This window comes from Myodes glareolus, chromosome 8 (genome assembly GCF_982192425.1).
Source record: "Myodes glareolus chromosome 8, mMyoGla1.1, whole genome shotgun sequence".
NCBI lineage: Eukaryota > Metazoa > Chordata > Mammalia > Rodentia > Cricetidae > Myodes > Myodes glareolus.
This window is the reverse complement of record NC_142033.1, coordinates 43066762-43082300: the sequence shown is the minus strand read 5'-3', so window position 1 is coordinate 43082300 and position 15539 is coordinate 43066762. Positions and strand designations below refer to the sequence as shown.

Genomic DNA, 15539 nt, shown 5'->3' with positions numbered 1-15539 from the left:
AACACAAACACACAGAGACAGAGACACGGGTCATCCTTGAATCCCCCAAGAATGCCTACTTTATTGTGTTCCAGGACAGCTTATATAGTGCCTTCCCTGACCAATGGCCATGCCCTAACTCTCAGCTGCAAGCTATCAAAAACCACTCCTCTGCCATCAGGAACTCCTGAGGGTCTCATGCTAGGAGCAGCTGCAAACACAGGAAAACAAGTTGTTTTGCTCAGAGCAGCTGCAAACATAACAAGTTGTTTACAAGAAATTCAGGGTCTGGGGGTCCACAGCCCCCAACAAAGGGAGTCAGGACTAGGGGTGTAATATGCTGGTAGAGGTTTACCTGGAATCCACAAGACTGGATTTGAGCCCAGCCCTGAAGGGTGAGTTGGTGTGGAACTGCATTCCCAGGAACATACCTGTACCTCTGACCCCAGGGCTGGTTATGCCAAGTGAGATATGATGCAGGAGAATTGTCTGTATTCTGTCAATCATGTTTTAAATAAACACTGATTGGCCAGACAGGAAGTAGAGGCAGGGCAATGAGAACAGGAGAATTCTGGGAAGGAGGAAGCCCATTCCTCCCAGCCCTGCCCAGATCACGGAAGAAGCACGATGTAATCTGCCGTGCTGAGAAAGGTACCGAGTCATGTGGCTAACATAGATAAGAATAATGGGTTACTATAAGCTACAAGAGCAAATAAGTAGCCTGAGCTAATGGGCCAATCAGTTTTATAACTTATGGAGATCTCTGTGTGATTTTCTTTTGGGACTTGCTGGTTGTGGGGTATTGGGTGGGACAGAAACCCCAACAAGCAGGCCCCTTATTGTTACAGAGATAGAGGAAGCAGGGGTCTTGACACCTAAGTCTTCCCTGCAGACTATCTTTGCTTTCACTTCAGCTCTTCCATCCTGGTCCTGACCCTGTGATGTTACCAGTGTGTTCTGACTTTGTCTCTGGCTTAACCTTCCAATGCTCCTCGTGCCTCTTTCATACATGGGAAACCCAGTATGAAACCCTCCCTCAGGGCTCCCACAGCTTGCCTTTGTCCCTGGGTGCCAGCCAGGGGATCATGGGTTGGCGGCATTTGCTAGGTGCCACATTTTCTTCAGCTATCCTCAAGCTTAGCACAACTCAGAATGCTTTGGGGACTTGTGGAAAAAGGCTGCTGGGCATCACCAAAAAGTTACTGGTTCTGGAGATCAAATTCTTTGGAGAGGCACCCTCACGATCCCAGACTTTGAATAGTATGGTAATCCCAGTCACTTACAGAAAAGGGCTCATCATCTTCTGATCTAAATTTGGCCTCCAAAAGTTCGGAGTAACAAGTAAGAGAGACATCAGAATGCACACTAGAACTGTAGCCTGTAGCAGACTGGGTTGCCACACACTGTTTTCTTTGCATGAAACTCTCTGACTCCTGGCAGCAGCTGTCGTGATTCTCCTCCGTGTGTCTTAAGCATCTAGTGTCTCTGCATTTACACACACAGAAGTCCTGGGTGTCGCTACTCATTTAGGAATGGTGGACAGAATGAATAACGGACCTGTGGCGCCCTCTGTGGCTAAGTTCCAGTCAGTTCTAATTAACATTAAATCCCCTCTCTAGTTGCACAGATGACCTGTTCCCAGTTTTAGGAAGAAATTGCCAAGAGTTTTGTCGGGTCTGAGCACTCCAGCTAGTCCTTGTGCAGAGAGAGGCTGTGTCATCGGAAATGAGCGTGCCTCCGGTTGGGAGTTTTGTGGCCTTACCTGATGACGTGCTAATGAAGCACACATTTTAGGCTCCCAGGAACCCCAAAGCTCTGGGAGGTTTAAGATTTCCTAGTCGGATGGTTTCTGTCCTTTACATTTAAAGGAAGGAACGTTTGTCCTCTGGGGATGGTGATGCTATGTGTACCCCTTGTGTGTGGGCTGGCAGCTCCAGGGTTACAGCTCTTGACACATTCAGCAAGTTCTTGCTTTTGTGAAAATCCTGAGACAAAGCCAACAGATGCATTATGCTGTTTCTAAACGGACTTGTCCAAGTAAATTTGTTTTAATGCTTTCATACAAATGAAAATATTTTCAGCCTAAGTCTTAAAAGATTTTAAACATTGTTTACAAAAGCAGAAACACTATAGTTATGGTCTTGCATAATTCTGAATGTAATTGGTAGTGGCAAATGATAAATTTTATCATTGAGAGAACTGAATTTTCCAAAGAATGTCGAGAACTGTGGTTCGTTTCTTATGGGGCACTTTAACTGGAGGGCTTTGGGTAAAGGTTCTATTTTCTGGGATGAACAGCCACGTCTAGTCTCAGCTGGTTTTACTGTTTTCCCTCAGTCCCCATTCTGTGGTTGTATATTGGCCTGAGTTTAGGGGTATAGTGGGGTATATAGAACCATTTGACTTCTTCAGCCCTGTGAGGCCTTAGATTGGAACCCCCTCTGTCTTAGGGTTTCTATTGCTGTGGAGAGACACTGTGACCACAGCAACTCCTATAAAGGAAAGTGTTTAATTGAGGAGGCGGCCTACAGTTTCAGAGGTTTAGTCCATCTTCGTGCTGACTGCATCTTGATCAGAAGGCAATAGGAAGTGAACTGTGACACTGGTGGTTTCTGGAGCATAGGAAGCCTCAAAGCCCGCCCCCACAGTGACACACTTCCTCCAACAAGGCCACACCTACTCCAGCAAAGCCACACCTCCTAATAGTGCCACTTCCTTTGGAGGTTATTTTCTTTCAAACTCTCCATGGGACTTAGATTGGAAGGTGGGGGTGCGGGGTGGTGTTCCTCTTGTCACAAGGTTTTGTTCAGATTGATGTTTGCAAAGAAAGAAAGATTGGAGCTCGCCGTTCTTCATTGAATCAGCACGCACCACTGAGGTAGTCTCTGCAACTCTTTCTTTCCTAACTGCAGTCTCGGCCCCACCTGGTGTCTGTTCCCGTGTCCAGAAGCCACACACACTTAGCCCATATGTTCTTTCAGCACACAACCAGGTCACTGAACCTCCTTATCCTGTGGGGCCCCTCCTCACTTGCTGATGCTCAGTTGTCTTTGTCCTTCTCCTCTCTCATTTGCAGCCATCAGAACTGAGATCGTTTAGAGATTGTGTCTGACAAATGCACACTGGTGTAACCACAGTGGGACTCATTTGTCTCCCGTAACAAGTATGGCCAGCAGGAGCAAAGCTCCTTCCGCTGACCCTGTGACGTTACCAGTGCGCCCTGACCTTGTCTCAGTCTTACCCTTCCGGTGCCTCTCGTGCCTTTTTCATTCATTTTCCCTCCATCTCCAAGCCTCGTGAGCAAAGAAGGCGGCATCGAGGAGAAAAGTTGTGAGCCTAATCGCAAGCCTTCACATCCAGAGAGAATTCTCCCACAAGTGCGGTGACAGGGAAGCTGCAAAGCCTTGATACTTGGCTCAGTGCATTTCTGCCTTGTCTAGTATTTGTGGAGTGAGGGCAGGGCAGGGCTGGAGAATTGTAGTTCTGCCTATGTGGAGGTCTGTTGCTTCCTGTTGTGCTGTGTGTTCAGGCAGCCATATTTTACATGCATGGATCTTTTCTCAGGACCATCAAGCGCCTTGTGGTTATGTTCCCCCTCTGTGGGTAATGTATGCCGTAACACTGGGAGATTTCCCCGCATCCTTCCAGACCACCTCAGTACTGATATTTCTCCTCTTTCCTCGTGTGACCTAGCTGGCCTCTCCATTCCCAGTGCTCTTAACCGACTTCTGGTGTCCCTGTGGGTATCTGGTCATTTGTGGTAACTTCCACACCAGCGACCCTGGCCACATCCAGCCTTTCAAATGTAAGAGTAAACCAACCACACTTGAAAGCAACAAGAAGTTAGCTCCTCATGCTGGCCTTACTTTAGGTGCACAGGGGCCACGTGTGAGCTCACACAGTACTCAGTACTCAGGGGCACAGCTTTAGAATAGCCCCCGCCCCCGAGTGAAGCTGTTAGGCTTCCCTTTGCACTGCCTGCCACTCAGAACCCAGGTGCTTGTTGCAGAGCCCAAGTTTGTTGTATGTTCTCTCCTCACTGACGTGGCAATCTACGGACAGAGTCAAGATTTCCCACACTTCTCCCCCACAGTAGTGTTGCTGACAGTAAATGATGGACATCGAGGACTCCACTCTCAAGGAATCCTGCCAGCAGGTGAAGACGCTAGCAGATAGAGACAACTGAGGCTTGTGGGAGCAGGACCCTTTGAAAGTCACCCAGGCCTTTTGGTGGTAGATTCTTAGCTCTTTCCAATTCTTGACTCTTTAAGTGACCCCTGAGGCCACCAACCAGCTTGTCTTCCCCTCTCACTAGTTTTCAGTTCTGACAGAGAAAGTCATTCTCCACCTCCACCTCTTAGCCGCCTCTTTGTGTGTAGTTGTTCCCACAAGCACTTGGGAAACAATGGATGAACACAACCCTGTTCTCTTCGGTGGTTACTGAGTTGTAAGAATCAGAGGTGACTCTAACTGGCTCACCCACATGGCTTCTGGGAACCAAAACTGGGTCTTCCATAAGAGCAGCAAATGCTCTTAACCACCTGGCCTTTTCTCCAGCCACATGAGACTGTGCGCACTGAGGTCAAGGTGAGAAGATTCTTTGTGCACTTAAATGCTTGTCATCAGTAAATACTCTGAGGCTATAAACTGTGCTAAGTTCTTGAGAGTTTAGATTTTTCTCTTGTTAAACAAAACAATTCTTAACTTTCTTCATTTTATCTATGAGAGGACTGAGGCCCACAGCGCCAGTGCCCACAGCAGCCTTCATTTGCCCTGTGTGTAGGAATTTCTCTGAATGCTGACCCGTTACAGAGTAGCCTGGTTAGAAGCTTGCAGTGCTGCAGTGTTCAGCTAGCTCTCAGTGCTTTCTGCCTGGTGCCCTGTCTCAGCTCCTGTTCTCTGTCCGCAGTCACTGTGTGGAGCTGTGAGGGGCAGTATTGCACAGGGCATGAGAGTCGGGCATCCCACACAAGGCAGAAGTGTCAGGCCTCAGAAAATAACAGAGAACTTGCGACATCCACATAGAGAGCTGGAGCTCTGGAGTGTGGGGATTTCAAGTACGAAAAAGATGCGACCTTTGGGAGTGCAGCCCGCTGCTGGAGGTCTTGAAGGTCTTGGTCACACCAAACCTGTCCTCAGGCACCCTCCTTTTCCCAGCTGCAGCCTTTTAGGGGGGTTCTGTAGGCTCCTTTCCACAACCTCATCCCAGCGCAAACCTTAGTTTTCTTGGTATGTTGTGCGGTAAAACAAAGCAATTCAAAACTCAGAGCCAGTCGTGGGATGGCACTCCCATAATCTCGGCACTCAGGAGGCTGAGGCAGAAGGATCAGAGAGCTCGAGGCCAGACTGGACCACACTGTTTCTTAAAAAAGAAGAAGAAGAAGAAGCCCCATGCCAGTTAATCACTCCCACTGTGATAAGTAATTCTGCTATTGGCTTCTAGCCGTTTGAGAGAGAGTCATTTGTGACCTTGGAAATACTCAATCATTTGGAGAGTCAGGGTATTGTTCTGGTTAAGGATATTGATTAAAATTTTTTCCAAGTGATTTTTGTTGTGTAAAACACATACTTACACTTCGTAGTGGTTAAGATGCTATATTTTGGTTATGGGTTTTCCTTTTTGTAAAACTGAAACCCTTAAAGCTATTAACACACTTCCCTTGTCCCAGCCCCCATTAACCTTTGCTCTACTTTCTGATTCTATGAATGCAGCTACTTTAGTTGTTTCGGGTAAGTGAAATCATGCAGCGTAATTTAACATCGTTTCCTCCAGCTAGCTTATGGCAGGGCTTCCCTTTTCCAGGCCAAATTATGTTCCCTCATGTATGTGGTTTTGCTTCAACTGACTGGACTTTGTTGGTACCCATCTCTTAGCTGTTCTGGCTAACACTGCTGTGAACCTGGGTACAAACACCAGAAGCTGGATGCCAGATCATGTAACCCTTGTATTTTAATGTTTTGGTGAGGAGCTTCCACATCACCTATGGCACTGTGCCTTCCCGCTTGCGCAGTGCCCAAGGGGTCCTGTTTCTTCACATCCCCACCAACCTTTGCCACTTTCTGGTTAATTTGCTAGTAGTCATTCTAATGGGTGTGAGGTGATTACCCATGGTGGCTCCTCTGTGACCTGTCTGCTAACAGTGATTTGGTGACCTCCTTATCCATAATATACACAGTGTAGTGACAGTGTCTGCCTGACGGTAGTAGGGATGTGGGGCTGGTCAATTGAAGCTGTTGTCACATAGACCGCACACAGCCTCATCTTCCTAGGGAGCCTGAGTGCTGGCTTTTCCAGGGAGAAGGGCCGCAGTCCCACTTTTAACAAGCTGAACACAGCAGGAGCTGGGGAAGAACTGAGTCCACTATTTAAGCCTTTTGTTTCATTGCATGGATTTTCCCCATCCCCTCTCCCCAGCAAAGCACAGAAGTATTTCCTGGCTCTCGGGCCATGAGCTTCCTTTCATGGAATCCAACCTTAGATCACACATAACCATTGCATAATCGGCGAATGGGACTAGGGTGTCAGTGACAGATGCTTCTGGGGAAGGGGGGGACAACAGAAGTTGTAGCTGGAGCTTTTGGCCACTCAAGCATGAGTTCTGCTTCAGGCCTGCTGTGCCCCGCAGCGTCCTCTGAGATTCTGATTCTCCCCTAGGTCACGCATTGTTTTCCTACACCACTCATGCTGCCCTCTCCCTGAGATTCTTATAGTGCCACCCACTTCCTCTTCCTGCTTTCTTCCCTTCCCCAGCTCTAAGAAATGCTCACCCAGCACAGGCCGTGCTGTGACCCGGATGTAAACTTCCAGTGCTCTGGAACTCCAGAGATGAGTTCCTGCTGTGTACCCCACGTTACTCTTCATGGTCCCCTGCTTCAGAACCTTGGCTTGGCGCGCACATGCTCAGTGCTTCAGAGCCTGCCTTGCCGTTCTGGCTCTTTAAAGAGCAGTTATGGCCAAGAAGCCACCCCAGTGCAGTGTTAGCAGATGGAGCATGCAGAGACAGTTCCGTGAAGGGCCAGGGAGAACACTTGTCCTGGGGAAACAGGACTGCAGGAAACTGGCCCTTTAAAGATGTATGGTTTCATAAATATGCAAAAACATGCAAATATGAAGATAAATGTTTACACTTCCCCGGGCCAGAGAGGAGAAAATTAAACTTCTCTTGAAAGTTGCCAGTTGTGCTGCCGTGTGAGTTGGTCTGTCTTTTCCACTCAGACTTAAGTGCCGTGTGTGTGTGTGTGTGTGTGTGTGTGTGTGTGTGTGTGTGTGATAGTCTTTTTAAAAGGGGTAACCTCCAGCCCTTGTAATACTCCTTGCCATGTCCCGAATGGAAATTTTAACGAATGTCTAAAAGGTATAAGACGTAGCCCCTGTCCCCGGGATCATTCGTCAGATTTATCATGCTTACAAAACTCCTGTCGAGCACTGAGCCAAAACTGTTTGTGGAAGTAGAACAAAGGGGCAGCTTAGAGTGGCATTAGCCCCTATTGTGGGTCAACGTGTGCCCCTCCCCTGCAACATAGTCCTATGTTGACCCTCTGGCCCCCAATATGATGGCATTGGGTAAAAGAGTAGGTCCAGCTGTAGAAGTCCAGCCTGAGACAGCTGTGCCCGGCACACTCGCTCTCTCTCCCCCCTCTCCCTCTCCGTGGTGGAATTTCCTGACTCTTCTCAGCTCTACTTCTGGCCCCCGTAATATGTGTGCCATGGTTACACCTGTGCCGTGGCTGGGGGAAGCTTGAGGGTGAGTGAGGAAGTGGGTGCCTTCTCTGTGGTTCTCTTTCCCATGCCTCCGTAGCAGCTGAGCAGCAGAGAGAGCCGGTGGTCCAGGAGCATCCTGGTTGACAGAGGCGCAGGCTGGGAAGAGGTGCACAGCAGTGGGGGTGGGGGAGGGGGTGGCTAGAAGCTCCGCTCCAAACAAGCCCCTTCACTGCAGTTAGCTAAACAACATGGGTTGGGAAATCTCGCCCTAGCTTTTTGTAGTATATCTTACTGTTGTACTGAGTGACTCACTGGTCTCTGCCCCTGACTATTTATGTTCAGATCTGGGGTTTTTTGGAGGGAAGTTTATTATTGCTTGATTTGTGTGGGTGGTGGATCTGGGTCAGCAGGGAGGGACCCCTTTCTGAATGCATTTCTTAAGAAAATGGTATTAATTTTAGTTCAAACAATTGCCTTTGACTAAGATAATGTGATTTGGCCAGTGTTTGAAAAGACACATGTATTTTTGTACTTTATTTAATGGTCAGGGTGCTTATGATGGCTAGAGTCATTGTTTAATGTGAAATTTATTTAAAGCTACCCCTGGGGCTAAGCGGTTAGCTGAATGTTCCTGAAGCCCTCGTTAAGGTCCCCAGCACTGCAAAAGTAAATACAAGGCGTGTTGTGTCTCGTGTTACAGTGTCACATAGTATGACGCCACCAGTTAAGGCAAATGGATGAAAATATAGCAGCAGTGAACATGCCGATGCCCAGATACAGGGCTTTCAAACATGTTTGTGAGTAGAATTCCAGTTGTGTAGGCCTAGTGCACTGGGGGTTTATGATTTCTCAGGCCTGGATGGTTGGAGCCAAGGCTGCCTTTCTCACGCCTGTCAGGGTTGCCTCTTGATGTTGCTGGGGCCACACTCTGAGAAGTATTCTGAGGACTGAACTTTTTGCTACATTTTATCCACTGGGACCCACATGCTGTTGGAGGGAGCTTTGAGACAGATCTTTTCTCTGTGCCCATTGTAAGCTCCAGGGAGAGGAAGCTTGATCATTAACTGTAATCCTGGACACCAGCAGTGTAAATCACAGTGCTGAGTGATCTGACGACTTTAAAACCCCTTGTGGCTGAAATCCGAGGGCCTAGTGTGGGTACCAGTCAGCTGGCCCCTGCTTTCTGACACTCTGACACAGAAGTTGTGGCATGCCACTGTTTCACTTCTTCTCTGCGTGTCTGTCAGGGTACAGGTCTTACTTGGCAGGTGGCCTTCGTGTGTTGACCCAGCTTACCAACTTGACCCGGGTCTTGGTGGAACTCTTTGTGGTCTCTGACTCTCTCTGCTGCTTTGCCCATGCAATATTTCACACAGTTCCCTGGCCTTGGCAGCTGCACTTATGTCTCAGGATTCAGCACTTGACGGCCCCCAGTCCCACAGAAGGGTTCAGTTAGGGTTGACTCCTTCGTCATTAGTGGCCCTCTGAACTCTTGTCACCCGCCGTTGACTTGTCTTCAACTACTCCTGACTCTGTTTGGAATGGGACCCATTCGGCTATCACCTTGGGAACCTAAGTTGGTTTTATTTCACCATTGTTCTGAGCTGAAGTGGATGGATGCTTGGTCTCAGGAGGATTAATACTGAGTCTGTGGTGTTTCTTATAAAGTTATATATATATAAAGGTATGTATGTGGTAAATATTCACCTATCTCTGTAGCTCTCAATGAGATAGATGATAGATAGATAGATAGATAGATAGATAGATAGATAGATAGAGTTTATTTAATTTAAAAATTAAGTAATTTTTAGAGAGCTGCAGCCCAGTCTCTTGTTACCAATATTGCATGCTGTACAGGGTTATGCTATATTCTGTCCCTCTGATTTCTTTCTTTTCTACTCAATCTTTGCAGGATGTTCCAGGCTTCACTGGTTTTCTTTTCTGGGATGCTCTTACATTTGTTTGTGTTTGGGGTTCCATGGTGGCTGTAGAATTTGCACTCCTGCAAGCAATAAATGAGTGCTGTAGAAGAATGCTCTTATACACTGTAAACATTTGTCACTCATATTGGTATAATAAAACAGTAGCTAGACAGGAAGTATAGATGGGGCAACTAGACTAGGAGAATTCTGGGAAGAGGAAAGGCAGAGAGGCAGTCACCAGCCAGAAACAGAGGAAGCAAGATGAGAATGCCTCACTGAGAAAAGGTACCAAACCGTGTGGCTAAACATCTATGTTTAAGAATTATGGATTAATTTAAGTTGTAAGAGCTAGTTAATAATAAGCCTAAGCTAATGGGCCAAACAATTTATCATTATATAAGCTTCTGTGTGTTTCTTTGGAACTGAACGGCTGTGGGATCAGGCAGGACAGAAACTTTTATCTACAGATGAGTATTCCCATTATTCCACAAGTGACCACCATGAACTGCCATTTGTTATATTGATTTTAGCCATTCTAATGGGTGTAAAATGAAATTTCAGAGTAATTTCTATCTACATTTCCCTGATGAATAAGGATGTTGAGCATTTCTTTAAATATTTCTCAGCCATTTGAGTTTCCTTTTTGGAGAAGTCTCTTTTTTTTACCCTGTTTTTTAAATTGACATTTCTTTTCTTGGTATTTAGCTTCTTGAGTTCTTTTTGTATTTTGAATATTAGCCCTCTACTGAACATCTTTTCCCACTATAGGATGCCTTTGATTCTGTCCCTCTGGTTTCTTTCTTTTCTGTTTAATCATTCCAGGATGTTCCAGGCTTCACTGGTTCCCTTTTCTGGGATGCTCTTATATTTGTTGTTTGTTTTGGGGGTTCCATGGTGACTGTACAAGTTTGCACTCCCACAAACTTGGATGAGTGCTGTGGGAGAGTGATTTGTACACTGTAAAGATTTGTCACTCGTATTGGTTTAATAAAACACAGATTTGTCCAGATGATGGTGTCCTTTGCCATGCAGAAACTTTTCAGTTTTATGAAATTCTGTTCAGAAAGTCTTTTCTTGTACCAATGAGTTCAAGTCTATTCCCCTCTTTTTCTTCTATCAGTATTTTATGTTTTATCTGGTTTTATGTTAAAGTCTTTTTTGTTAAAGTCTATTTTGAGTTGAGTTTTGTGCATAGTGGTAAGTATGAATTTATTTAAATTCTTCTACTTGCTGACATCCAGTTAGATCAGTGTATATTTTTGGCTTTTAAAAAAAATCAAGTGTTGATAGATGTATGGATTTTGGTCTGGTTCTTTAATTCTATTCCACTGTTCAGACATATCTGTTTTTGTGCCAATATCATGTGTTTATTTGTTTGTTTATTATAGCTATAGTACAATTTGAGGTCAAGAATGGTGATACCTCCCACAGCTTTTATTATTCAGGATTGTTTTAGCTATCCTGGGGTTTTGTGTGTATGTTTTCATGTGAAACTATCAATTTTTCACTTTAAGATATGTGAAGAGTTGTGTTAGACTTTTGATGGAAATTGAATTGAATCTGTAGACTGTCGTTGGTAGGATGGCCATTTTTACTATAGTAATCCTACCAATCCATGAGCATGGGAGATCTTCCCATCTTCTGATATCATCTTCATTTTCTTTCTTTGACATCTCAAAGTTTTTATTATACAAGTCTTTCACTTGCTTGCTTAGAGTTACCTCAAGAAATTTTATATTATTTGAGGCTATTGTGGAAAGTGTTGTTTCCCTGATTCCTTTTTCAGTCTGTTTGTCAATTGTCTGTATTGTAGTGAGCTGCTGTTTTATCCAGCCCCTGTGCTGGAAGTGTGCTACCAGCTGTAGAGTTTCCTGGTAGAAATTTGAAAGTCACTTATGTATAAGATCATATCATCTGCAAGTAAAGGTACTTTGACTTTTTCATTTCCAATGTAATCCCCTTGGTCTCTTTAAGTTACATTATTGCTCTAGCTAAGACTCCCAAATACTATATTGAATAGATGTGGGGAGAGCAGACAACCTTCTCTTGTTCCTGATTTTAAGGAAAATGCTTTTGAGTTTCTCTCCATTTAGGTTGATGTTGGCTATAGGTTTGCTGTAAACTGCCCTTATTAGATTGAGGTATGTCTCTTATATCCCTGATCTCTCCAGGGCTTTTCTCATGAACGGGGTATTAGATTTTTGTCAAAGGCCTTTTCGGTATCTAATGAAATGATCATGTGGTTTTGTCTTTCAGTTTGTTTATATAGAGGATTTCATTTATCAATTTACATATGTTGAATTGTCCCTGCCTCTCTGGGGTGAAGCCTACTTGATCAAGGTGGAAGATCTTTTTGATATATTACAGGATTAGGTTTGCAAATATTTTATTGAGAATATTTGCATCTATGTTCCTAAGGGAAATTAGTCTGTAATTCTCTTTCCTTGTTGGGCCTTTATGTGGTTTGGGTATCAGGGTAACCAACCTCATAAAACAAATTGGGCAGTGCTCCTTTGTCTCTTCTTTGTGCAATAGTTTGAGAAGTGTTGACATTAACTCTTCTTTGAAAATCCGGTAGAATTCTTTGCTAAAACCGTCTGGCCCTGGACTTTATTTGATTGGGATACTTTTGATGGCAACTTGTTTTTCAGTAGGGATTGTAGCCCTGTTTTTTAAATTGGGCTATTTGTTCACTTTATTATCTGATCTTGATCTAACTTTAGTAAGTGGTGCCTATCAAGAAAACTTTCCATTTCTTTTAGATTTTTCAGTTAGGTGGAGTGAAGCCTTTTTCTAAAGTATGTCTTTAGGATTTTCTGGATTTCTTTAGTGTCTGTTGTTAGGCCCCCCCCCCTTTACCCCTAGTTTTGTTGATTTTGACCTTCTTTCTGTGTCTTTTAGTTAATTTGGATAAAAGTTTGTTAATATTACTGATTTTTCTTCTCAAAGAACCAACTCTGTTTCATTGAGTCTTTGTATTGCTTTGTTGTTACTGTTTCATTTTTTATTGATTTTAGCTCTGAGTTTTATTGTTTCTTGCCATATATTCTAAAGGGTTTGCTTTCTTTGTTCTAGATCTTTCAAATATGCTGTTAAGTTACTAGCATGAGCTGTCTCCAGATTTTTAACATAACTTAGTGTTGTAAACTTGCCTCTTAGAACTATCTTCATTGTACCTCGCAAGTTTGAGTACGCTGCATATTCATTTTCACTCAATTCTTGAAAGTTTTTAATTTCTTTCTTAGTTTCTGCCATGACACACTTTTTATTCAGTAGAGAGTTGTTCCTTTTTCATGAGTTTGTAGGTTTTCTGTTGTTGAAATCCAGCTTTAATCCATGGTGGTCACATAGGGTGCCGGGTGTCAATCTTCTTGTAACTGTTGAGACTTGCTTTGTATCAGAGTATTTGTTCAGTTTTGGAGAAAGTTCCATGAGGTCCTGAGAAGTTGTTATATTCTTTTGTGTAATATGTTAGATCCATTTGGTTTGTAATGTCAGTCAACTCCAGTGTTTCTATTTGACATGTCTGTTGGTGAGAGAAGGCTTCCACTGTCAGTGGAATGTGTGATTTAAGCTATAGTATTTCTTTTATGAATTTTTGAGTCCTTGTGCTTGGTGCATAGATGTTAGAATTACAGTGTCCTCTTGGTGGATTTTCCTTTGACGATGTCCTCCCCCATCTCTTCTGATTGGTTTTGGTTTGAAGTCTCTCATGAGACCTTATGAAAATCAGACAAGCTTATCTGTGTCCCCCAGCAAACTGCTTTGATGGCTTACAAGTAGGCAAAGGCAGAGAACATTAGGACAGGATTTATATCTTAAACCTCGAGTCATCATCACCTCAAAACGGTGCTTGCAACTTGCAGCTCCAGTTTCAAGGAAAACTGAAGTCACAGCTGGTCCTTCATAGCCTCTGTAGACAGCTCCGGTCAGAAGCTGCATTGAACTTGAGACAAGCAGCCTAAACCGTTAGGAGTATTCCTTGTTCCTCACCAACTTACAGCCCAGTATTTTTAGTTCAGATGGGCAGGTTATTAGAAGAAATTAAGCATTTTGTGCTTCTGTGTGTGCTCAAGGATCTCATAGTAAGAAACTCAACTTCAAAAAAGGCAGTGGCCATCCAGTACCAACGGCGGCTAGGGAAACGGGAACGCGGGATTGTGTTGGAGCTGTCAGTCAGAACCGATTTTGTTTGGGTGATTTTAGGTCTAAGCTGCCTGTGAAGGGTGTTTCAATTGCAGATCTTAAGACCTGTGTTCCTTAAGTTCAGTGTACCCAGTAGCTCCTTAAATGCTGCTTGTCTTGTGGGATCCAGTTGTTCAGGGACCTCTGTTGCCTGTTAGTGCTAGGCTCACAGTATCATGTGTAACAGAACATAGTTTCTGCACATAAAGGGATTTCCATTCATGAAATGTGAGGAGTTAAACAAAACACAGGTATTTAGAAACAGACGTGGGAACGTTGGAGGTGAAGTTGCTTCTCGTGGTAAGCGGGTGACTCCTGTGGAATCCTGTACAGCTGCTTGCTTAGTCTATTGGTCTTTCTGGGCCTCAGTTTCCTTTTTAGGCAATGTGTATCTTCTACAATTGTCCGGATAAGTGACTACCTGTGTAAATGCCCAGTACAGTGTCCTGCACTTGGGGACCTATTAACAGTGCTGGCTTCTATTGTCCCTCAAAGACATTTAACTCTCTCAGAATATCTAACAGTGTGGCAGTGAGAATGCTTGTGTAAGCCAGGCTGCTGTGTTCCCATGCTGGTTCCCCTGCTGTCTAGCTGGGTGACACTGGGCAAATCTCTCACACACCTATACCTTGTTGTTTGTTGTTATCAGGGTTCTCTAAATATACAACTAGACAGTTTATAAAACTAAATACCAGTGTCTTAGGGTGGTTGTATTAAATAAGTGGCTATAGACACAGAGTAACAACTGTATGGTTGTTACTAAATAATCTCTGAAGTTTATCTAATCTTAAACCCTGAAAAGCAGCTTTAAACCTTTTCCCACCCCCTCCAGTTTTCGCTTTCTATTTAATGTGTCATTTGTTTCATGTTTGACTCATACATAAGGTATTGTGGTGAATATTAAAACATAATTTTTAAATTACATTTATCTGTTTGTTTGTGTGTGTGTGAGGGACAGGACAAACATGCATATGCCAGCACTTGTGTGAAGGTCAGAGGACAACTTCCGGGAGTCAGTTCTTTCCTTCCTTTATGTGGGTCCAGGAGATCAAACCCAGGTTGCCAACCTTAGTGACACATACCTTTACCTCCTTTACCTGCCGAGCCATCTTTACTGGCTCCAGAACATAAACTCTACATTGGGTGGTGTTGTGCCTTAGCTAATTGAGCAGAAATTTCTGAATTGGTAAAGCATTTGAAAACATACTTTTTGTTGTTGAAAAAAACAGACCATTCCAAGACTGGTGGGATGACTCCAGTGACCTGAGTTCAGTCCCAAGGACACACATACAGGTGGAAGGAGAGAACCAATCCACACGGGGCGGGGGGAAGAGAGGGGGGAAGGAGAATTTTAAAAGGAGAGAAATACCATCTTGCAATGTCCTTTTCATGTACAGATTATGCAGAACTGGGAGAGCTCCCTCCGCGGTCCCCTTTAGAACCAGTGTGTGAAGATGGACCGTTTGGCCCTGTACCAGAAGAAAAGAAGAGGACGTCACGCGAGCTTCGAGAGCTGTGGAAAAAGGCTATTCTTCAACAAATACTGCTGCTCAGGATGGAGAAGGAGAACCAGAAGCTGCAAGGTTGGTTTGGAGTTGGAAGCCGACCAGAACTGATGCTATTAGTTGATCCTGTCCCACGGGATTTACTCTTAAAAACAACAATCAGTGTCAGTCTTAAAGCAACAAGTGATGGATGCTTGTCCTGTCTGTTTACCTTTTTAAAGTGACACTGGGCCATTTACTTTCCAG

At 44.3% G+C, this 15539-nt stretch overlaps 1 protein-coding gene across 8 annotated transcripts in view; it reads left to right on the top strand.

Annotated features, from left to right (window-relative positions):
* Tbc1d1 (TBC1 domain family member 1) overlaps positions 1-15539 on the top strand; it is a 188056-nt gene that overhangs the window by 131784 nt on the left and 40733 nt on the right. For all 8 annotated transcript variants that reach the window (XM_048415350.3, XM_048415352.3, XM_048415353.3 and 5 more), the window contains one exon: positions 15186-15371. In XM_048415350.3, coding sequence (XP_048271307.3) covers positions 15186-15371 — 186 coding nt within the window. The remainder of the gene's footprint in view (positions 1-15185; positions 15372-15539) is intronic.